Genomic DNA, 24,556 nt, shown 5'->3' with positions numbered 1-24,556 from the left:
AGCATAGAGCTGCAGAGAGCAGCAGAGTCCAGCAGAGAGCAGCATAGAGCCACAGAGAGCAGCATAGAGAGCAGCAGAGTCCAGCATAGAGCGGCAGAGAGCAGCAGAGTCCAGCATAGACTCCCTGACACTAAATGCAAAGCACTGAGATTGGTTTTTGCATGGAGCTTTGAGATAGACACACATTGTCCACACCAAAACTATTAGTCATTTTCTTTAATGTTGCATTAAAAATGTATTGTTTGTTTGATGCATTTTAAATCTGCACCCTATGAATGAACATTCTGCTTTATGGGGGGAGAACAAAACAATACAAACATCAATATAAATATAATGCAGTGCTATGCTACACCACCACTAAACTAAAGAGTGAATCGCTAGATGAGCGACCTCAACATCAGAAGAAGAGTGCGTGTTGAATGAACGGGTGAACAGGCTGCATCTGTGACTGTTCTCAGTCTGTTCACTCATTCCTCCTGGATGGACGGCGTTTGAGATAACGGGCCCCAGAGCAGTTATGCAAGTTGGTGACAAAGCTCATTTATTGTTCTGCTGCTGAGCCCAGAGGTGAAGTTATCAGAGGCAGCTGAGGTCACTCACACACACACACACACACACACACACACACACACACACACACACACACACACACGGTACGACATGACACTACATGCTCAGGACTGCATGCTGCTGAGCAGTATTAGAACTAATAGTGCAGATCATCGTCTCCAACGTGCAAACATTTCCCAAAACACGTCCAACTTCTGGAATGAGGGTTCTGAAGTAGTGAGTTTATTTTAAATGGCATTGTGTTTTCTCTAATGTTGTGTTTTCTCTAGCACTTCAGGACCATCACAAGGGGGGCTGGAGGGTCACTACTCACTAAACACGTTTACTTTTGTCACTCCGGTCCGACTGTAATGTAGACGCCTGATGAACAGCCTTTGCCCTCTGACCCGGGACCCCTTCGTATTGACCCATGTTAGGAAACAACACACTGTAACTGCATGTCTTCTTCATGTCTCAAACGGGTTGTATCGTAGATCCAGACATGTCTCACGCGTGGCTTATTATTGCAGACGTGGAACTGAATTCAGGAGTGTTGGGGAATAAGTAGCTGCCTAGAAATCGTGCACTGGATTATTCCCAGCAGTGATAAGAGCAGCATGTTCATCACTGCTGCAGGAGGGCAAGGTGTTGCATGCTGCAGGTGCAAGAGTGTGTGTGTGTGTGTGTGTGTGTGTGTGTGTGTGTGTGTGTGTTTATGAATAGAGTTGAACTGGAGTTCAGCCAAATCCTCCCAAACAAAGCAAGTCCAAGACCTTTTGAAACACCTGAACAGTCGGGTCAAAACGACAGAGAGCTTTCAGAGAACACACCGTCCTCTAGCTCCACGATAAATTCACAGCCCAAACAATAGTGCTGGGAATTAATAAGCAGGACTTCCGTTGTCCTATCACCTCCTTCCCCCCCCGTCTCAAGAAATGGACATCTGAAGGGCAGAATATACTCATTGTTTTTCAAACTACAGTATCTACACCATACTGTCCTTTAGAGCCCACATTTAAACTTGAACAGTGCTCTAGTGTTCCAGCAAATAAGTGTGTTTCCCAAAATGTTGGACCGTCTAGTGGTGAATCCACCTAGCAGCACCTGTAAAGCTCACTATTTAACACAGCATATCTTGTTTGTTTGATCCGTACATAAATCAAATACACATATGCAACAGACTCACCTCCAGAAATGGTGGCAGTATCTTGGTTTTGCCCGGATCAGACTTGTCGATTAGCTCCGGTATAGCTACATATGGCTCCGGCGAAGACTTCAGCTCCGGCGACTCGCTGACCACCTGGTCCTGACCGTCCATGGGCCGAACGTACGCCGTCGGCTTCTGGGTCATGACCGCGCTGGGCTGCTTCGACGACAGCAGGGGGGGGAAGGTCTGGGAAGGTAGCGCGTTACTTTTGTTGGCTTGGAGCAGAGACGCGTCGCAGGGGGACTGCTTCAGGTTAAAGGCGGACGCATCCGTGTCTTTAGTGTCCTCGTTATCTTGGTCGCTGGAATGTGGGAAGGGTGGCGGGTCAGCGTCGGGAGACTGAGAAGACATTTCGTGGGAAAGGGCCGAGTGGAGCGAGTGGGCCTCGCTCCTCCTCTGCTGCTGCTGCTGGTGTGCCGAGAGGCTGAGCTGACTGTGGTTCAGAGGAGCACTTGAGAGAGTGGATGAACGTCCGCGGCGGTTAGGAGACGGAGAGGCGGCGGACGTCCTCGCGGGCTGAGAGGAGTAACCGCTAGATGGGGACTTCTGACTTTGGGAGGACATGTAATGGATTTGATTGTGGAATGGAGGCTTGGTGGGTTTATCAGGGTTGGGCAGACCCTGGTCTGACTGTGAGAAGGTTAAACAAGCAGGAATGGGTAGAGCCTCAATAGCAAAGGGATATGGATTATTCACATCCTCGTAACTGCCGAGCATCCTCTGGATTCGGTTGGAAAGCTCGTCCCCTTTGTTCGTCTGCAAAAAGAAGAGGAGGAGCCTTCATTTTATGAAACATTCTTTTTTTTATTAATTTCTCACTGGAGCGTTTTAACTCCTGATGCGAGGCCTTTACCTTGTACGGTACCCCAAAGAGTGGCACATTCTCAGAGTTGGCTTCTTTGGCTTGGCTTGTTTCTTGGTTCCTCTGTTTCCATGCACGGAGGCGGAGAAGGTTCCTTTCTGCACTGTACAGAACATCACAAAGAAAGGGCGGATCGGTAAGTCAGCGTTTCCAAGCACATCATTCGACCAGCAGCACTACATCGGACTAGTTACCCTGTTAGAGGGTGTAGTAGGTGCATTAAATATTAAAGCTGGTGACACTACAGCCTGCTCTGTGTTCTATATATATATATATACATACACGCGTTAGATTTATATACTAATAAACAATGAATGTCAATGATAGCAGCAGTTTGGGCTGAGGACACCGGAACATCTAGAGAGTGCACATTTAAGGCATCTTATCTCAGGTCTCTGTACCCAGGGGGGGTGGAGCAGCAGGGCCTGGTGGGAGAAGACGGTGCCCATCTGATCAACCAGAAAAGTGCAATTAGACTCACAGACGCCTTGAGGATTCACCACAACGTTCACATCTGTTCTCTCAAGCCCCTGAAGATTACATGCAGACTTCATATGGATGTTAACAGTCCAGATAGGACGCCGGCGACAGAAATAGCTCCCTCGCTATACTACAAATTACACTGTGGATGTGGAACAGCAGCCCCAGGCCCCACGGGATCAGGCCCTCCGTTTAAAAAAACTAGTGCGAACTGAACACTTTATCCACATTACATCCCAGAATACGGGGTGTTGATCGCGCTCACTGACAGCGAGCCCAATGGGACGCTCCCATGGCAACAAGTGGAGCGGCGCAGATTTGGGACGAAGCCAAACAGATGAGCACTTTACTCATTAACAGAGCAGAGAGACGGGCCAAAAGGACCCGCCTGTTACTGCCCAGCCACAGCACCACCCAGGGGTGAAGCGGCACGCTGTGCGTGTATTAGATTACACACTGGGCTTCTGAACAAACAAGGAAACGGACATGTTGTTGATCGTACACACACACACACACACACACACACACACACACACACACACACACACACACACACACACACACACACACACACACACACACACACACACAACGTACAGAAGTATTTAGAAACAGGGAGTTATTGATGGGGCTGTCTAGTATTATAACTGTTGTATTCTTATTATCGGGTCAACCTCTGATCATTTAATAAGTTCTCACAAACATTTAACAGGCCAGCTTAGCATTGACCCGTTTGGACCGATATCAACTATTTTGGCACTTTGGTGGACAACGGTCCCGTCTGTAGGACAGGTTGCTGTGTCCTCCGTGTGGAGAGCCTTCCTGCAGAGAGAACGGAGAGCTTTAAGCGGACGGAGTCACCAATCATAGACGACAAAACGCCAGGAAGCTGCGCTGGAGAAGACAAGCTGTCCACAAGCAGCGTCGATACTGAAACGGACAAACCAGAGCAGCAGAGAAGCTTCTGTAAACCTTTGGAGACAAAGTATCAAAAGTAGGACAATGTGTTACACACAGACTCCTTCAGTGGAACAACAAGTTAGCAAAAGCACAACATGTGAAGAGTGACCCCAAAATAGGAACCGACCCTCTGCAAGTCTCACAAAGACCGGGTCCTGATGTCTGGTGAGAGACGTCGGTTTGAGACGTTGAGGCCGACGCCTCGAGATCTCAGACTACAGGCAGCTCACACCAGAAACAATCCAGAGAGATAAATCACATGACAGGTAGGAGGAACACGTTTGTGAAATATACCGATCATTATCAACATAATGAGCTTTCTCAGCTTGAAGCTTCTAAAGACGTGAGGATTTTGATTTCTCTCTTTGAAGCGACTTGAAGACCGCCTCTTTACAAAACACGTGACGGACTTCTCTTTGCTCCGGTCCATCCAACATGTGGGTCGACACCGAGCACCGATCCAGAACCACGGAGCGCTTCATTCATGAGCCGTGGTGACGATGCTCTGCTTCCCAAAAACTGATGACACATCTCTGAACAAAGCAACACAACCCTTTGTTTTTTTTGCACAACATTGCTGCCGGTGCATATTTCACATTTTCAGTTTTCATGGAAGGAAATGTGTTCCATCATATATATATATATATATATATATATATATATATATATATATATATATATATATATATATATATATATATTGGTATAAATACTGGTAACACCAGATAGTCATGGCTTAAAAGCAGATACTAAATCTGCATGTCACTCTGCTCTCCAAAGCAACAATCTGAAGTTATCTTCTACATTTATCTGCCTTTAAAACTTTAACTCACTTTTGAATTAGTCTGCAAAAGATCTACTTTCCTGCCTCTCAAGCAGATTCAATGAATCTGAAGCTGACTTTACTTTAACAGCCTGCAGGACATTATCACATAAGTAAACGTTGAGCTTCATTGTGCCTAAAAGTTTAACGTTTTATATATACATATGTGTGTATATATAGCTATATATATCCTGGGCTCAGATCATCACGTTACAGGCTGACCTCTGGTTCCTCGTCTATATTTTTAGGATGATTACACAGTAAACGTGCATCAGTACAGACTCAGCCCGGTGTTCTATTGTTGTCCCAACTTATTACCCAAAATCCAAAGTTAGTCCAAAAAAACACGACGGACGAGGAGGCTTTGCAGACGCGCACGTCTTCATCGCGTGCACATGTCGCTCAAACGTTCCCCTCGCACAGAACGACGTAGAACCTCAGCAGCAGTCCCTTTAAACCAGCTGGTGGTGAAATCACACCAGGTTCTTCCAGCTGGTTCCACCTCACCTCACCTCTCCTCTCCTCTCCTCTCCTCTCCCTCGAGCTGCTTCTCAAAAGCTAAAAACACAAAATAAACCTCCGCACTGTCAGTCTGGACGTGGATGACTGACCGCCTTCCTTTCTGCCACTTCCACGGAGTTCCACATTAAAACTTTAACTTGTGGAAAGTGACCGTGTGGAGCTAGTTGTCGGTAGTCTAGTCTAGTCTAGTCTAGTCTAGTCTAGTCTCGACCCCCCCGGGTCCAGGCTGTGGAGCTAGCGCCCCAGCTGCTAGCAGCTAGCTGCGGGTGTTGTTCTGCCTACCTCGACTGATACGCCATGGTGCGCCGCTCGCAGCAGCAGCAGCAGCCGAAGTTGTCATGCGCGTGTGTGTGTCAGTCCTCCGCGAGGGGTTCTTCTCACTCGGTCACATTTTGTTGCTCAACCCGCGGAGTAGATAGTGGATTAAATGGCTGTCAGGCCGTCGTTGTTTGATAGTTGTCTGCTAACCCGTCCGTGTTTGGGTTGTTCTCTCTCTCTCGCTCTCTCTCTCTCTCTCGCTCTCTCTCTCTCTCGCTCTCTCTCTCTCTCTCGCTCTCTCTCTCTCTCTCTCTCTCTCTCTCTCTCTCTCTCTCTCTCTCTCTCTGGCTCTCCTGGATTGTTCTACTCTATTCAGTCATCCGGGGACCTCGCTCTCAGTTTTATACACTCACTGCAGCACTAGCTGGTCAGAACGTATCTCTACAGCAGCGGTGTTGTTGTTATAGGAGTGAACACAAAGTGAACACAACACGTGAGTCCATTAACAGCTGTTTTACGCGCTGCTTCTTCCTCTCCGCGACAGTTTGCCCAAACTTTACACCGCGACCCCTGCGTCAGACATGGTACGGTCACCTGTCATGGTGAGTTTGAACAACAGAACTGCTGTTTAAAGTTTATAAAGCCCATGTTTTCAAATGATCTTTATTCCAAGTCGACAGATAAAGAAATGAATGAGATAAAGCTATATATACAGAATACAATAAAAGCTGGGAATTCATGAATAAAAACAATGTGTTTCATGCATTAGAATAGCAGAGATGAGATGTATAGTATATAGTATTTTAATCATGGTTCAGACAGGCTGTCACACATACTGTCAATAGACCGCCGACATCATTAAAAAGCTATTAAACCATAATGGAAATAGCTGCTTTGTTCTTAATTCCTACCTGATGGTAACATTACGATGCAGCATGTGACTAAAATAACTAATATGTACTAATAGTGTGATTGTGGATACAGCACAAAGCACTTTTACATTTAAGAATTGGCCAAACACAAATAAGATCAAGTGCTCACAATACAATGATTTATTTTGGAAATAAAGAAAGTGTTTTTGAATGATTGGTCCTTCCCTTGTTTACAGTTATTAAGAAGAAGGACCTCTGGAGCCAGCAAGGGTTCACTCTCCTGCCCAGAAATAGTGAAGCAGGTCATAAGGTCTGACTCACTATGTCACCTTGGTGCTAGTTTTGGTGCGTGAGTTCAGATTTGATGACACAGAGCCCAAAACTGGCACTGGTTGTATTTGTCCGGTAGGTTTTTAGAGCGTACACAAACACAGACACACAAATGATTTAACACATATGTAAGATGAACATGCTCAGGAAGTGGGTCACAGAAAGAATCAAGCAGCCTGCCGCCTGCTGCTCCTGGAGCATGGACGCCGGCACGTGTGTGATTTAATGCAGGCCTGAAGTACAGGCTGTGCAGAAAGCTCTGTTACTGGATACTCACCCGGGGTAGTTATGTTATGCTACTGGCTGTCTGCCTGCAGAGCACACCAACATCATCGTACTTCATTTAGACCTAACTGGAGGCTAAGGGACTGCTGAGCGAGCTGACCATCAGACTTTTAGATCCTGACATGCAGAATATGAAACAACATAACCATCCAATGCTAACAGAGCATTGAGAGGAGCATTCCTTTGGTGACTTCCTCAAAACTATTTGCATTGGATTACATTTAGGAACTGATTGAGGAACAGCCTTTTGGTTGTGTTAAGTGTCTCAGATGTTGAAGAACACAAAGATTTTAGTAGATGTTTCAGCAGGCGCAGGAACACACAACGGCGCTCTGTGGTTAGCCTGCCATCCAGAGGCTGGAAGGTGTGCAGGACTGCAGTCTGACGCTTTTGTTAGTTTAGGTGACAGCCAGCGGGGGGCACTGCATTGTTTCTTGTGAGTAGATCAGACAACCGACGTGCAGCCGAGAGCAAGAGCAGGTGATCTTTGACAAATACACAGTCTGTACAGAGACAAACATGCACACCGCCCATATAGTATTAGTAATATTCCAAATATAGTAGTATTTCTCCAAAAACCCCAGCATAATTAGTCCAAACTAATTTGTGTACTATATACTGTAAGTGTATACTTGTTGTGTTTTCTATTACTGGTAACAGGAGTTGGGTTTGCAGTAGTCGGTTGCTGTTCTACTCGAGGTCGCTATAACATCACTGAATGTTTCTCAATAGTCGAAAACACAAGCACAATAAACATGAAAAAGAGAAAAAAAATATGTTTTTAATAATGTCATTAACACACACACACAGCCGTTGACATCTCATATTTACAGCCTTCATTTAACAGAGAACTGGTTGCGTCACTCTGGTTGTCTTTGAAACCAGCAGAGCACTGATGATGTCGTGCCGAAGCAGCCGTCACTCTGAAACACTCAGCGTCAGTCATACGCCATCAATAATCCTCCAACGATGAAATATCCAGTGCTGCTGTTGCAGATCGTAATGTTACAGTTTAAGATGCACAATTTGTCAGTATTCAGTATTTACATATCATCTGTCACTTTCAGTATAAATCCAACACAACGTGCAGCATATAGACATCTTTTCCTGTGCATACTGTACATAACCATGCAGTCAATATATCCATTCAATATTTATTCCTTTGCACTATTTGCATTGTTTTCATCTTGAGCACTCGACTTGTATATAGACATTTTATTTCTTATTTTATTATTGGTCATTGGTGCTTGTTATATTTTTGAATATTAATAATATTTACATCTATTAGTTGTGTACATGTCTATTCGTGATGCTTGTCTAACCGGTCCCTACTATAGCTGTTATCTCTATTTCTGTGCACATTGAGAGAGACGCAAAAAAAAAAACCAACAAAAAACAAAAGTTAAATTCCTCATTTGTGCACAAATACTTGGCCAATAATCTCTTAGTGCTTAACGAAGCTTAATTAATGAACATATATGATCCAATGTCGTCATATACCTTCACAAGTAAAACAAGAAACAAAATGTTTAAAGTCACATAAATCAAAGATGAAGACGGATCATTTATTCTGATTCTAAAAAAAGAAAGGTCAACTCTAAACGACAGCTGCAAGTATTACATATTACATGTATAAAAAAAATGGTTATAATACCAGCGAGACTCACTCATACAGATGAGGTTTTAAGTATGGCAACAACCTATCACAAGCAAAGTACTGATGTCAGTGATGCCTGGGGATTATACAATGGAATGTCTACTAAATACATTTACTGCAACTACTGCACTTAGGCACATACAGTATTTGAGGTACTTCTACTTTACTTGAGTATTTCCATTTTGTACTTTTGAGCTATAGTTACTTGTTACTTTAGAAATTAAGATTTTTTTTTGAATGAGAAACATTTGCAGATTTATTAAAATGCTTTGGTACAGATCCAAACTGATCAATCGGCAACAACCTTCATGGTTTGAGTCACTTTTCATGAGTAAACGTGACGACGCTGCGTCCCTTTGAGTAACTTTAATAACGTTAACGTTTGGACTGTTGAAGGTGAGGACAGCGTTTCTCACAATTTCCTGTTTTAAAAATCCAAACAATCAATCGATTAATTAAGAAAAATAGTGTCAGTCTTATATAAAATTGTTAAAAATCAAACAAATTCAACAGTAAAATGCTGCTTACACATTAACGAACGAGTAATTATAACACAATTATATGATGTATAATAATCTTTGCATTGAGAACTTGGTAATAATCTTCAAAAACATTTTTTATATTTTGTTGAAATTCTCATCATGTTATGATTGGATACCTTCCTGCACATATTCAGCCTGCGTCCTCATCAGATCCTAACCATATCCTGGTTTGTTGTTTACATTCATATCGATCATTCTGGGTGAGTGGAGGCCTGAAGGGAGTGAGTGCTGAAAGCTACATTCACTTTCTAACTCTTGCTACTTTACCCACCCTGCCTTTAATATGTTCCTGATTATTTGACTTACGGAACATGCGGGACTTTTACTTGTATCCGAGTATTCGTTCGCGATGGGATTAGTACTTTTACTTCGGTAACAGATCCGAGTACTTCTTCCATCGCTGAGCTTTTACTGGCCTTCCAGGTTGGACTGATCCGGTTTTCTCTGCCAGAAGGTGACCAGGAAGGGAGGACATCTAAGAACACTGTCCCCGAGGACGTCGTCCAGGGCGACCACCCGTATGCAGAACGACGTCCCCGCCCTCTCTGTGCTGAAGTGCGGTGTGACGTCGTATCTGAGGCCACAGCTGTCTGCCACCGTGGTGGGGCTGTCGTGTGCGAGCAGCGCGGCGGCGGTGGGGACAGCGGCTTTGACCTCTAGCTGCTCATGTCCAACTGCGGTTACATCCACAGGCAACACCACGTAGGCAAGCCGAAACCTCTCCCCAATGGTGCACTTGATCTCCGTAGACCAACAGTATACCCCGAGGTCTCCTTGGAAGATAAATCATTTCATGAAGGCCTACACACAGCAGATTTTATGTGCAACATGAAACAGTACTGGAGGACATAAGACGGTCTCTGGTAACTTCTTAACATTCAGTATTTCATTTCTTAACAAAGGGTGAACCATCCTAGAGCTGAAAAGGCTCCTTACCTTCCGTAGAGTCTTGAAGCCTTATATTATGATTGTCCTGAAGTTGCAATTTCTTGATGTAAGTCATCCCAGTGCACTCCATCAAACAGTTCGTTAGCTGTACCGCCGACACCTTGTCAGACATCGGTGTGAGCAACGTTTCCTCCCTTGAACATTCGACCGCCCCTACAGCCAGCAGAACGGGGTACAGTATTCCAAAAGACACCCACACATGGAAATATCTTGACATTCTGTCCAGCGTCAGTAAAACATCAAATCGCTGGCAATGTTGAGCTATTGGCCCAGATCTTGCCGTCCTCTTGTGGAGTAGCTGCTTAACTGTAGTCCAGGATCAATATCTTGCTCACACAACTTGACAATCATAAGTTAAGGTTCCACTGCAGCGGCGAAGAGATTTACAACAGCCCTGAAAACAAACACATGCACAGCCACTGAAAACGGTGAAGTCTGCTCAGAAGTGCGCAATATGTTGCTCTTCCCCTGACTGGCATCCAATTTCCTGGAGCACAGTGCCAACATTTCTTCCTCTGCTCTTTTCCTCCCTCTAAACTAGACAAGTCTGGCAGGCAGGAAATCCTGAAAGGCCGGCGTAAGAAACGGCTTTCAAGAATCACGGCGCGTTATAAAGGAAGGAAAAACAACCGACAGCGAAACAAACCGTTGATTTGAATCATCTTTATTCAAATAATGTGTGAACAAGAAATCAGGAAATTGATACAAAAGATTAGCAACGTCATAAGCACAATAACACATGTAATGTGTCGATTGAGTCACTCTAAGTAGTCGTGTATTTGTGAAAAAAAATCTAGAAAAAGTGAATGGTGAGGTAACTCAGGTCATATAACAAAATGACAAACTAATTATGAGAAGTGGTCAAAGAGACCTATGATGAATAACACATAAGAACTCTGCTGCTACAAATGCACATAAAAGCACATATTATGTAAATAAAATGTTATATTGTATATCGTCAACCAGGCTTTGATCTTCAATTAAATTACTTTTCTGGCCAAAGTAACACATCACAGCAACACACAAAATGTCATATTTTAAGTATGTCAAGAAAAAAGTATTCTGACTTTGTATTTAGTATTTATTTTTTACAGTTACAGCTTCGTGAGGTTTGCAGGGCAGCATTGTCGCTTTCATCTCTTCCACCATTTGAAACATGTGAATAGAGCCAATGGCTGCTGGTGGAAAAGCACAGCACAGATGTTGTTGATTGATACAGAGTTTTAGGTGCACTGAGTTTAGCTGGATAACACAACCTTCTCCTATTACTCTGCCTGCAAAAAAATGTTTGTCACGGGAAGCACAAACCTAATTTACACATTATGGAAAACTATTTTTTTTTTTTTTTATTTGAACTCAGTTTCCCTTTTGGGATTGAATTGACGTCTTGCCCATAAGAGGAAATAGTTGTTTCACAGATGAAAGAGGAGACATCCGGCCTGTGCGAGGGTCTGGCTCTGCACAGTCTCACATTTTTGAAAGGGAACACTCAGTAACAGTTTAAGCTTTAAATAGCGCTCTGTACTCATGAGCTTTATTTAAAGATAAACTAGCACTTACTACATGGATGTCAGACGCACTCCACTTACAGCTCTTGGTGCAAGAGAAACACTTTATCTTAATACTCTTTATCTACAGAAATGCATGTAAACGACCCATCGAAATCCAATTGTTGGTCCACTGTTAATTAAACATAATAGCATGCAAATGTAGATTGAACTTTTAGAGGAATAACGTGTCATTTAGATAGCATCGTCAGTCAAACCACTAACTTTATGAGTGATCAGTTTTATGTCCGGCTGGCTGAACAGGTCTGTGCTGCCACATTCTGGTTAGAATGGAGAAACAGGAATGCAAAACCGAGTTCTTAGAAGGACTTTGCTTTGGTTCCCACGCTCCGTGTTGAATACACAAGGGTCTGAGATAAGTATAGCGAGAGAAGATAGGCCTACATGGGATGTATTATCCACATATTCTGTATTTCATGTGTTTAGCTTGTTCGCCAGGTGGCTCACATACTCGGGACTATAAAACAAACTTTACTCTCCGCTGGGCGGCTGGAGGTCGCCCGGATCACAACCGCAGCTGCGGGTCAGCTGCACGGAGGAGATGACGAGGGTGCTGGATTCATCCACGTAGAGGACGGGCACCGTTTCCTGGGAGACGGGCACACAGCATGGCACCTGAAGAGGAGCAAGGAGAGAGAGGAGGAGTAACGCGTGGTGTAGTACAGTGTGAACAAAAGAATGACTGGAATGCATTTATTGTTTTCTTCTAGTGTAACATGCATTCATACTGATATAGAAAGAGTTGACACATTAGTGGAAGTTCATTACTGTGACACACACAGTTATGTAAGAAAAAGTGTGGATTAATAACAGAAATAATTGTATCCAATGTCAATGAGATAAACAAAAAGTCCAAAAAAAGTGGCCTTTCAAATGAGTTATGCTAGAACTCGCTCGCGCACACACACACACACACACACACTCTCACACACACACACACACACACACACACATACACACACACACTCTCACACACACACACACACACACACACACACACACACACACACTGTGTGTGCATTCGTCTCTGATGGGTGTCTTAGCTTGTGTTTGGCACATTTGTTTTGGCAGAAGGAGAAAACAAAGTAATCTGTTGGCAGCGGTTTCACCTCCCAAACACACACACACACACACACGGTAGAACTATGTGCTATTTATAGCTCCAAGACGCTGGAGCTCAGGCACAGCGGTGGACAGTGAGTGCATAGACTCAACTACTGTACTTCAGTTGGAGGAGGAGGAGGAAAGAACAACACAAGCGTCGACGTATGTAAGTGTGAATGAGTAGAACAGAAGCGTGTTGGGGTTTGCAGACAATCAGAGAAGTATACCTGTGAGTCAGCATCCTGGGCAGTGGCTTGGGGCGATGGGCATGGCATGCTGCTTACTTCGGGGTTGCAGAGCGCACACTGAACGATGGTAAGGCTGGCAGGATGGATGACCCAGTTGTCCCATCCCAGATCTAACACAAGGAATAGATATTACGGTTCATCACCGTGTTTCTTCACGTCAACATTTATGCATGCTCACACATTGTTGCGCATACCTTTCATGAAGATCTCAGAGGCCGTGGAACAGCACTTCAGGCTCGTATCGTTTCCAACATGAGGTGACACAGAGTTGCCAGAGGCGGCTGGAACTGGATGGACATGGAAAAAAAAAAGACACTTTTTTAGCTGGATGTGACTCTGAGAAAAGGCCACTAAGAATTAAACAGACTGGAAAGAAGTCTCTACAGGAGTTTCTTTGAATTTTGGGTTCCACTTACTTGCTGTGTCCTTGGCTCTGTGAGCGATGGTGCTGAAGGCGGTCCTCCACTGCTCTCTGACACCATCCAGCCCACCAGCAGGCAGCTGGGGCTCAGCCTGCAAGTTGAGAGCCCCGAGGAGACCCTTCCTGATGGACTGCAATGACCCGCCCTGGCACCTGAACGTCATATCATCTCAGGTTATTTACATTATGCATACTAGTACAAAAATACTGTACGGAAACACACAAAATAAAATCCTGGATATTTTACAAAAAGATTGATAACTCTCCAATCCAATCCGGAAAAGTGCTTTTTGTAGTAGCTGCTCATGCCGGACATGCTCTCTCAATGCCCTCAATGAACTGTGAAAGCACTTTACAGGCGTTTAGCTCAGCCAAGAGAGACACATGTTGTGTTGAAGAGTAATTGATTACACTGCTGACACTTAAACAGCACAGTGTGCTACATCTCTGCACAACATTCTTAGAAAACCAAATGGTCACAGTGACTTTGAATCCTACCCAGAACCTAGAATATCCCTGTAATTCATGCTAATGAAGGCCGAAGCATGAATACATCCCGTGATGTGTGCTGAGACTATCTTAAAATATAACAACCTCTCGGCCATGTTTCATAATTCTTTGCACGCTTTTGAGGAAAAACGATTTTCGACATTCCCCCCGCATACGAAGACGGGTCACCGCTAACAAAAGCAGAAGATCGGTGAACAAAGTTTGATACCGACCTGTGATGGGAAACAGGAGAGTTAGCAGCGGCTGCAGGTTCTTCCTGGGATGGCTGCAAGACAAATGCAATCGCCGCTGAAGAGCCCAGAAGCATCGTCACGAAAACAAAGGTAGAGGACATGGTGCACGAGCTGGACGGTCGATCTATAGATCAACTGCTTTCGGAGCCACACTTGCGTCAGTCTAAGGCTGCGGCTGGTTCTGTGCTTCTGGTTGGAGCAGGAGATAGGAGTGACCAGACAGGGATGCTCTACTAGCTATTGTTTGTCAGGGCCTGGGAACCTGGGTTTTTATCTTCTTGTACTCTAGCTTGACCTTGGGATATTTAACATTGTTGTCTTGTCCACGGCTGTGTGTGAAAGAGTGAAAGGAGGATGATCCAAGAGAGAGAGAGACAGAAGGAGAGACGAATAGACTGGAGACAAACAGGCAGGAATGAGAGGTGAGAGGGAGGGAACAAAGAGAGAGAGGTAACACAGGCGTACCACATCACCACATGGCATGCATGTCTTTTCACTTTCAAGTGATTAGTCTCAAGACTCACCTAACATGAGATCAACACATCAATGTTTTACAACTAGTCAGTCAACGTGTGGTTGAAGTGTAGAAGTTCAGCTTTAATTCAACGTCTACAACAAAAGAAATCACAATGACCGTTTAGGAACTACAGCCGCTTCTACACCGTCACCACATGTTCACAGGCTCAACAGTAATTGGACGATTGTCTGACAAACGGTTTCATGTCCAGATGTTCTGTTCCGTCACTATTTCATGACAAATGACGCCAACAATAGGATTCACAATGTTATATTGTAACATTATAATGTTATTGTTGGTAGTTGGAACTCTCAGCATGCGGACCACAAAGGTGTCAGTGCAAGTGAAGGAGAACATTGTTATGTTAAACACATTGGTGCACCGTGGTGAAGAGAAGCCTTCACAACATCTACTGAAGTCAAGAACACTCTGGAGGAGGAAGACGGTCCATCAAGAGACGCCTTCATCAATCTAAACACAGAACGTTTCACAACAAGGTGAACACCTCTGGTACCACTGGAGAACAGGAAGGCCTCATGACACTTCAACAGAACACATCTGAACCAGACCGACCCGCTTCAGAACCAGACTCTCTGGACAGATGAAACCAAGATGAACTTGTACCAGAATGATGAGAAGAGAAACGTGTGGAGAAGGAAAGGTCCGAAGCATCACCATCATCTGTTACCATGGAGCAGTGCTTTGGATGGGCCTGTTTGGAGCAGGTCACTGGTGTTCACTGATGATGTCACAGCTGATAGAAGCAGCAGGGTGAGTTCTGAGGTGTTTAGAGTTAAACTATCTGCTCAGATTAAGACTAATGATACCGAACTGATTGGATGAGCCTCACAGTGCAGATGGACAACGACCTAAAACAACCCGAGAGCTTCTGATGGCAGAGGGATGGAACGTTCTTCAATGTGGCAGAGTCACCTGACCTCAACCAGGCGAGCAGCTTTTCACTTCCTGAAGATGGAACGAAGCTCAAAATGTTCACTTTTGTCACCGTTGTCGGTGCACATTGACTTATGTTTATTACTGAGCTAATAGTTAAACACAACAATAGATTTAGAGGTGTTTCTATTTTTTTGTCCTCTCTTTTTACACACGAGGTGGGGCAGAATAATATTTAAAAAAAAAAACATAATGCTAATTATGAACTCAATGCTAAAAACATAATTTAATTAACACTTTCATGGCGGTGTCAACAAAAACTGAATATTGTAAGCATGATAAAAGTCAACTTTATGATGGGAGCTGTTGTTACACGTGTGCCTAATAAAGTGACAGCTGTTCCAGCTCCTTATTGGACCTTAATAAAGTTTAGATTGAGCTAAACAGCTTGTGTGCCACACTCTTCTTCCATCAAATAAAAAATACTTCAGGGTCCCCGGATTCATTCTGACCCATTTCTCTTATTGTTGGACACTTAAAAGAACAATATTTGGTATTTAGTTCGTAGTGAGCGATCCACCGGCAGGCTGCTGCTTTTTTAAGAGGCGTTGGTGCAGAGAGAGGACGCGAGCTACCAGAGCACCTGAAACACTATTTAATTAAGAGTTCCTGAGAAGACTGGCTGGGCATGAAAGGCAGAAATCTCTGCTGATAAACATAATAACAATATCATTCCCATGCAGTTGTCATTCAAGGATGGGATCTGGAGGGAAAGAAATGTAACACAAAGCAATAAGGGCTGCTGCAGGTGCTGCTGATATCCGAGAGGCCAGAGCTGCTTTGGCAGCGTTGACAACTTTGTGAGCCAGCGAGGGTCAGAGGCATGCGAGGAATGGTAGCAGTCCTCTTCCCAGAGCCCCGACTCGTCGCTGAGGCCTAAACTGGGTCACAGAAAACTTTCCCATGTAGACCAAAACGAACAGTTGATCTGCTGCAGCTTATATCAAATCATAATTCATCACCAGCGCCGCAGGAAGTCTGGGTGAAAGCTGGTACCAGACGTGGCGATGTCTTTCTTTTGCACATATCTGAGATGCAGACCTGCAGAAAAGTGGCTCTCATTGCATACATGTGTGTGTGTGTGTGTGTGATACTCCCATCTGAGCAAGTAACTTACTCAAGTACTGTATTTAAGTACAACGCTGAGATAACTGCATGCTGCTAATGCATCAGTACTAACAATGTAATATATATGATAACATATCGGTTTGAGTACTTTTACCTTTGATACTTAAAGTGCATTTTGCTGATGATGCTTTTGTACTTTTTGGGGCTTTTACTAGTAATGGAGTAATTTCACGGTGTGGTTTTGCTACTTTTACTTAAGTAAAGGATATGAATACTAGTGGATTATAAATATGATACTATGAGGATAGTTTGCACAACGATTAATTGGCCAATACCAATCAAGAACTGTTGACTTCAATGGGGATAAATAAAGGAAACGGTGTCAGATATGACTTGTTATGACCTCTTCTGTCTTCGTGCAAATCCTTGTTAACCCTGAAGCACTTCTATCTATCTGGGCATCATAACACAAATATGCTCTACAGGCCTCAACAACACAGTGAAGATCTCAGGTCTTAAATTATTCTCAGGTCTCAACTTCTCAGCGCTGGAGAATGTTCATGCATGGCAAACCAGGAGGCAGCCGAATGTCAGCGCTGATTGTTACAACATGGCCAAACATGCAAAAAACACCAGCAGTTGGACATTGACCTCAGATAAAAACGGTGTGCACATTATCTATGGGTGTATGTGAGAATGTACACAAGTAGATAGTTGTGTGTGTGAGTATATGTGAAGGTGGTTTCCTACAGAACGGAAAAATCTATTTGCTTGTGTGTACTTGTATCTTCAGTACATGTAGAATACAAACACAACTTTTCACCACAACCAACCTTTTTATTCTTAAATGTTTTAAATTTATATTTCTCTCATATCTTTACTTGCACTAAATATGTATGCACGCACGCACGCACACACACTCACACACACACACACACACACACACACACACACACACACACACACACACACACACACACGTACCTGAGGTCACTGTGGGATACTGCAGCTCTTAACACCCTACAACCACTCATGAATGAGCGGAGGCCTTGAGTATCAGACGTCTCCCACCGCTTCCTTGTTGTTGTGCCGCTGGGAGTCACACCACTGACAGCTGCTGCTGGCCGGGATCACAAAGAGCCTTTTAGAAGCAGACGGAGGACTGTGGAGGATGCAAGATGCACACGTTCCACAAGCACACAACACAAAGGAACTCCTGGAAGGTATGTCAACACACGTCTCTTTCTTTTAGCAAGATAGAGACGCTACATTAACAGAAGTTCACTTGTGGGAAATATTACGATAGCGATATATTTCAAAGTGTATGACAGAACACACACTGTAACATTGTAATGCAATGGTCAACTCATTGTACAACAGCTCCGGCCTGACTCTGGAGAGCAATCATTTCCTGGTTTGTAATAGCTAAAGTTTACTTTCTCGTCCGATATTGTTTTTCAAAGATTCCAGTAAAATCTCCAAAGGCAAATTCTCAGTCTTCCACCTTAGTTGGAAATGTATTTCACTCGCTGCATAGCTGTGAGACCGGAAAACATAACGCCTGAGTCCACAGAAACACTACGAGTTATTACATAACAATATGTATGTTCTGTGTACAACCTCTCTAACGCATGTACTGTTTGGCTTCACCTAATACTTGTTCTACAAATATCATCATTTATACATTATCAGAAGATCCCAATCTTCCAAAAATAGGATGAAATGTTCATGCAGTAGATGACTTATGATGCTTCCATATATATATATATATATATATATATATATATATATGTCCCCTATGTGTAATAATATAATTCATTAGTTGATTCAGAAATACGTCTGTGTTTACAGAGAGTAGAATTGACTGTAGACGGAGATAATAATAATGAGGATATCGTTGTCATGTGAGTCACACCAGTGACACACTCCTGAGCCTCCTTCCACAGCGGATGCTGCCCTTCATCAGAGCCTTCATCCTCGTATCCAGCCAGCCGTAGTAAGGCTTAGTCCTAATCCGCTTGCATCTTGTTTTGTTGAGGTGATCACTGGACTTGTCCTACACACTCGGCTCTGCTGCTCACGAGCCTTTGGCCAGTGTGTGTGTGTGTGTGTGTGTGTGTGTGTGTGTGTGTGTGTGTGTGTGTGTGTGTGAGATGGTTGAGAGTGTGTAGCTGCACAGAGGGGATAACGCATGCTTCATTTCTGCTTAACAGTGTGTCTGGTCAGTATGTAGAGAGAAAGAACAAGACTTCCTTAAAGGCGCAGAAGAAGTGATGAGATAAAGGGAACGAGGCCGGGTAAGGTTCCTTTGGGCTTCTCCAGTTCGATATTTGTATTTGGCTGTTGATTGTTTTTCAATAGATTTGAATATGCTGTTGATATTTTAGCAAAAATGTATATATGAACATTTAAAATAATAGAAAATGTGTTCTACCGGTTATATGAATATATTATTGCATTATTCCCAGGTTGCAAAACACAAGGTCAGAGATCTCAGACTCATGAAAGTATCTTTGTCTCGATAGAGAACACAACAAAGGGTCATGGGATGTGGCATGGGAAAATCTGAACTCCAGCTGAAGAAATGTGACAGAGGTGTGGCCTTTATCTCAATCACTCGTGTTCACGGTCAATGTTTGTCCAACAAGACGCTCCTTTGTATTGCAATGATTTAATGTCAGCGTATATATTGCTTCTTTTTTAATTTATTTTTATTTTCAGTGGCCATCTCAGTTCCGGGTAAATATTTGATTTATTCCAAAACGTCTTTATACTTTACAGTATCTGTTCAACAAAAGTGTCGATCGTAACTTTCTCTCCTCGGTCTCTATGCACTCTGTGAAGCCGCCACTGGTGAGTCGTCCAGTCCAGATCCGACGTAACCAATGAATGTTTTTTGCTGGTAAAAGAGAACGGTCACCTCATCATTGGTTACGGCCTCCTTCTCCTCTCTGAATCTCAAGCAATCAGAGCGGCTCTGCTGATCCAGCGCTGGTACCGTCAGTATGTTGCCCGGCTGGAGATGAGACGCAGATGCACCTGGAACATCTTCCAGTCTATTGAATACGCAGGAGAGCAAGACCAGATCAAGGTGAGCTTGAACCGTTTTCAATACAGGGACACCAACAAATGTGCAATATCTCAACAACTGCTGGAGGTATTGCCATGAAGCTTAGAACAGATATTCACGGTCCCCAGAGGATGAAGTCTACCGACTTTGGTAATCCTGTGACTTTTCCTATATATACAAACACTCGGTTGATATTTCTGGATTTCATCAAAATGTCTCATTCGCGACGATATGGACGCTGTGATGTTTGAAACGGACATTCGTGGTACCCAGAGGATGAATTGTAATACATCTTTTCTTTGACATTAATTACACATTTTCCCTTCTTGCAGCTCTACAATTTTTTTGGCTTCTTGATGGAGCACTTCACCCCAGCCAGCAGTGAAAGTAAGACCGGCTCCTCCTAAGCTAAGCTGAGCTCAGCCGGCCTACTCTCTGCTGACCACCGATCCACTTCTCTCCTCTCCTCCTCCAACACAGGAAACCTAATATCTCACATCTTTCGTAAAAATGAAATCTGTCGAGACACAGAGTGGGAGAGATATTTTTGCTACAAGAGCATTGAAGTAAGCGACGGCTACGTCGGCCCCCGTCTGATCTTCCCCCTGACCTTCTGTGGGGCGTCAAAGCTGGTGGAGGCCTTCAAGCACAAACAAGTATAAGTACACAGGCACATGAAGTACACACCTCTCTCCTCAGCGGTCACTTTATTCATACTTGGGTTTCTTTTCCTCCAGTAGCAGCTTCACGCTCGATATGTTCTGCAGCTTCTTGGAGAAACATGGAGACTTCTAAGAATCCTTCCAAACATCAATCACATCTCCGCCTGCCACACCAAGCCGATGACCATATGTGGTACGCAGCAGCAGGACGCTCACCTTCTTTGTCTCACGTTGTTCTTTACCGCCTCTGAAACACTCTCAACATTAATACACTACGCATCCTTTTCCCAGGAGATTTACATGGGCACCTTGAGGACCTGCTGTTGATATTCTACAAGGTATTGAAAACATGAAGCTCACATTGTCAGACAGGTGCGCTCATTTTAATTAACGACCGCTTCCGTCCAGAACGGTTTGCCGTCCTCCGAGAGGCCGTATGTCTTCAACGGAGACTTTGTGGATCGCGGTAAAAACTCCTTTGAAATCCTGCTCATCCTGTTTGGGTTCCTGCTGGTCTATCCCAACGACGTCCATCTGAACAGGGGGAACCACGAGGACCACATTGTTAACCTGAGGTACGCCTCTCAGTCTTCATCACAAGACGCTCATATTCTGATCATATTCAACCTACAGCTGATCTGTGCACTAATCTGTGTGTTTCTTCCAGATATGGCTTCACTAAAGAGGTTTTGGGAAAATATCGGGTGGGTTCTCTTATTATTATTATTATTATTATTATTCTAGTGCTCTCAGCCTAATGTAAACTCAGTGATGGGAGAAGTATTCCCATCCTTTACTTATATATACAATATATAAAATACTCCATCACAAGTTCTGCATTCAAAATATTACTTAAAAAAGTAGATCAGTACTATCAACAAAGTGTACTAAAGGTATTAAAAGTAATGCAGATGGATCCTATGTTTTACTGTTACATATTACATTATCGTTTCATCATTACTGAATGCTATTTTAATTGTTTTATACTGTTAAACCTTTTGTTTTAAAAGCTCATCATGTGTTTTGTTTGTACAAACTACCGTATTTTCCTCTTAAATTCAGTGAACTAGAAGTATAAAGTGGCATGACGTGGAAATAGTTGAGTAAACTCACGTTTTATAACAGGACAAACAGACGGGCTTAAGTCTGGAGTCAGTAGGATTCATCATCTGGGGAACATGAATGTCTCTACAATAGTTGTTGAGATATTTTAGTCTGGACCAAAGCTGTGGACCGGCTGTGTCTAGCATGGCTGAAAATTGCCCAAATGGATCAAAATAAGCCAACTGTTTGTACGGTGAGTCTCCATAAACTTGACTCGGCCTGCAGGTGCACGGCAAGACCATCCTGAAGCTCCTCCAGAAGATTTTCAGCTGGCTGCCTCTGGCCACGGTGATCGACAACAAGGTGCTGATTGTGCACGGTGGCATCTCTGACACCACAGACCTCAACGTGATCGCCAGAATGGACAGACACAAAGTAAGAGAGGCATTCCATACGATCAGTGCATGTGGGGCTGCAAATGCAGAAATATCATCATAGTAAGTGTGTTATTCTGTGCTCAGTATGTGTCGGCTCTCAGGCCTCCTAAGGCGACCCATCAAGCAGTCAGTGTCAGTAAGACTCAGACGCTGAACGACGGGACCGGGGAGGCCGGCGGACCAGCGGAAGGCCGGCGTCGGGTGTGTTCTCTGACTCACCACGGCTCGGCGGCGGCTCACAGGCACCAACTCCCGCGGCGTTCGCTCCACGACGCGCCCGTGAGCGGTCACCTCAACTGGTCGGTGGAGGAGGAGCTGAGGAGAAGGCGCAGGCTCGCTGGTTTCGACCAGTCCTACGGAGAACCGAAGGAGTCTGACTTAGACCCGGAGTCTGGAGAAACCGCAGAGACAGATGTGGACGAGTGGAAACAAGTAGGTGACGGGAAGGACGGTGAACATTGAGTATGCACCTGCAGAAATGCCCCATAATGCACACATCTTTTTCACTACGATTGATTTGGACACACAGATAGTGGATGTGCTGTGGAGTGACCCGATGCCCCAAAATGGCTGCATTCCCAATGAGGTGCGAGGCGGAGGCTGCTACTGGGGGCCAGACGTCACTGAGGAAGTCCTGGGAAGACACAACCTGCAGCTCCTCATCCGCTCCCATGAGTGCAAACAGGACGGCTATGAGTTCTGCCACAACCGCAGGGTGAGCACAAAGGTCCACGTGACGGTTTAAGGTGGAACACCGACTGAGGAAACGTTTAGCTTATGACAGGAGACGGAAAACAGGAAAAAGAATAGAGCAAGAAATGTGCAAAACGACTGAACAGAAGTAGCCGTTTAAGCATTTAATCAGACAAACTTACTAGCAAACTCAGTGTCTTGTGTTGCATTCAGGTGCTGACTATATTCTCAGCGTCTAACTACTACGAGGTGGGCAGCAACAGAGGAGCCTACATCCGAATGGGACCCGATCTGGTTCCCCACTTCATCCAGTATCAGGCCAGCAGGACATGCAGAGAGCTCACCCTGAGACAAAGGTACAAACACCAGTCTGCACAGACTACAAAACAGCACAGAACGAATGTCCCCATAACAGCTAAACACAGACTTACATGGCAGAAGGTGGGTAAACTACTCTACCTGTTGTTCGTCAGCGTCGGGTGGACAGAGAGGTCGGCTCTGCGAGCTCTGAGGGAACAGCTGTTCGTACACAAGTCGGATCTCATCAGTGCCTTCCAGGAGTTTGATCCCAACAACGAAGGTAAAGCGCAGCAGTGAAGCGTGTTAGAACATCGTGTCAGTGCATCAGACTGTATGCCTCTGTGTGTGTCTCAGGGATGATCTCTCTAAGGCACTGGGCCAGCGCCACAGAGAGAGTCCTACATCTGGGTCTGCCCTGGAGGGTGTTGCGGCCTCAGCTTGTCAGCAGCACCCAGTACGGCATGGTGGACTACCAGCTGTGGATAAGGGAGCTCTCCATCACTGAGCCCAAACTGGAGGTCAGCCCTGTGAGACCAGTGTCACGCTGTTTTTCCATCTCTGACACACACACACACACACACACACACACACACACACACACACACACACACACACACACACACACACACACAAGTCACAAAATCTTGATCGATTTGTCTCTTCCAGATCTCAGATGACAGCATCCTGGAGACTATGTACAAAAACCACTCCAACCTGGAAACCATCTTCCGAATCATAGACACAGATAACTCAGGTCAGTCGGACGCTTTCGCCTGGATTCCACACACTGGATCAGCGTCTCTTTAACGGGTTTCAGTGACATTTTGTGCAGACGTTCGTGTTCCCAGCGGGCCAGAGTTTATTCAGTGAATTATTTTCCACATCTACTACATGTCAAACTAAGATGGCCAACATGGTAAACATTAAAACTATGCTACAAATGTATGAAGAGCATAACATCCACCCTCCTCCTCCTCCTCCTCTTCTGTCTAGGTTTGATCTCGTTCGAGGAGTTCCGTCAGACCTGGAAACTCCTGAGCTCTCACCTGAAGACGGAGATCAGCGACGAGGCCATCGCAGACCTGGCCCAGAGCATCGACTTCAACAAGGACGGGAGCATCGACATCAACGAGTTCATGGAGGCTTTCCGGCTGGTGGACATCTCTGCTCACACCTGAGAGCCTGGACTATCTGCTGCATCGAGAACCCCAAGAGCAGTTTGATCTAGACCTGATCACCTGATCTCTTCTACCTCTTACATCATCTGCACTTCTTCTTTTTCTATTTAAGTTTACTTAAGATGATGTATTTTAAGGGTTTCTATGTATAACTTAATAGTATTTTTAGGTATGCATAAAAAAACATACAACACAATATGAAGTTGTCTTTGCCCTTCATGTCCAGTGCAGCGTTGACAATATTTGGCCTGAAG

The 24,556-nt window shown here is 44.4% G+C and overlaps 3 protein-coding genes across 9 annotated transcripts in view; 1 reads left to right on the top strand and 2 right to left on the bottom strand.

The window, feature by feature from the left end:
* The window catches only part of aff1 (AF4/FMR2 family, member 1), an 18,575-nt gene extending 12,661 nt beyond the window's left edge, over positions 1–5,914 (bottom strand). For 3 of the 4 annotated variants that reach the window (XM_068706770.1, XM_068706771.1, XM_068706772.1), the window contains exons 1-3: positions 5,686–5,914; positions 2,610–2,716; positions 1,736–2,512 (exon numbers count right to left, since the gene is read on the bottom strand). In XM_068706770.1, coding sequence (XP_068562871.1) covers positions 1,736–2,512; positions 2,610–2,716; positions 5,686–5,743 — 942 coding nt within the window. In that variant the 5' untranslated portion in view covers positions 5,744–5,914. Of the gene's footprint in view, positions 1–1,735; positions 2,513–2,609; positions 2,722–5,685 lie in introns of all 4 variants that reach the window. The other variant, XM_068706774.1, reaches the window with a different exon arrangement.
* A 5,029-nt stretch (positions 5,915–10,943) lies between these two features.
* gsdf (gonadal somatic cell derived factor) lies at positions 10,944–14,712 on the bottom strand. Its single transcript, XM_068706769.1, has 5 exons — positions 14,359–14,712; positions 13,632–13,789; positions 13,410–13,502; positions 13,195–13,325; positions 10,944–12,478 (listed from the first exon to the last, which is right to left on the bottom strand). The coding sequence occupies exons 1-5, from the start codon at positions 14,478–14,480 to the stop codon at positions 12,335–12,337; spliced, it is 648 nt and encodes a 215-aa protein (XP_068562870.1). The 5' UTR covers positions 14,481–14,712; the 3' UTR covers positions 10,944–12,334.
* A 3,196-nt stretch (positions 14,713–17,908) lies between these two features.
* Positions 17,909–24,481, top strand: LOC137869375 (serine/threonine-protein phosphatase with EF-hands 2-like). 4 transcript variants are annotated; one of them, XM_068706764.1, is made up of 20 exons: positions 17,909–18,141; positions 19,132–19,215; positions 19,444–19,513; positions 19,640–19,657; positions 19,763–19,771; positions 19,882–20,009; positions 20,321–20,375; positions 20,469–20,644; positions 20,729–20,843; positions 20,942–20,988; positions 21,059–21,225; positions 21,318–21,354; positions 21,980–22,129; positions 22,216–22,563; positions 22,661–22,846; positions 23,038–23,180; positions 23,298–23,404; positions 23,479–23,642; positions 23,791–23,878; positions 24,118–24,481. In XM_068706764.1, the coding sequence occupies exons 3-20, from the start codon at positions 19,462–19,464 to the stop codon at positions 24,300–24,302; spliced, it is 2,175 nt and encodes a 724-aa protein (XP_068562865.1). In that variant the 5' UTR covers positions 17,909–18,141; positions 19,132–19,215; positions 19,444–19,461; the 3' UTR covers positions 24,303–24,481. The 4 variants fall into 4 exon arrangements, with proteins under 4 accessions (XP_068562865.1, XP_068562864.1, XP_068562863.1 ...); XM_068706763.1 differs by lacking the exon at positions 17,909–18,141 and adding an exon at positions 18,839–18,914; XM_068706762.1 differs by lacking the exon at positions 17,909–18,141 and having other exon boundaries at positions 18,901–19,215.
* The last annotated feature ends 75 nt before the right edge of the window (positions 24,482–24,556 follow it).

The sequence above is a fragment of the Cebidichthys violaceus genome, unplaced genomic scaffold (genome assembly GCF_023349555.1).
Source record: "Cebidichthys violaceus isolate CVI_PGR_0920_01 unplaced genomic scaffold, fCebVio1.0.p SCAF_12, whole genome shotgun sequence".
Lineage (NCBI taxonomy): Eukaryota > Metazoa > Chordata > Actinopteri > Perciformes > Stichaeidae > Cebidichthys > Cebidichthys violaceus.
Note: the sequence above shows the minus strand (reverse complement) of the source record. Positions and strands in the feature narration are given on the sequence as shown.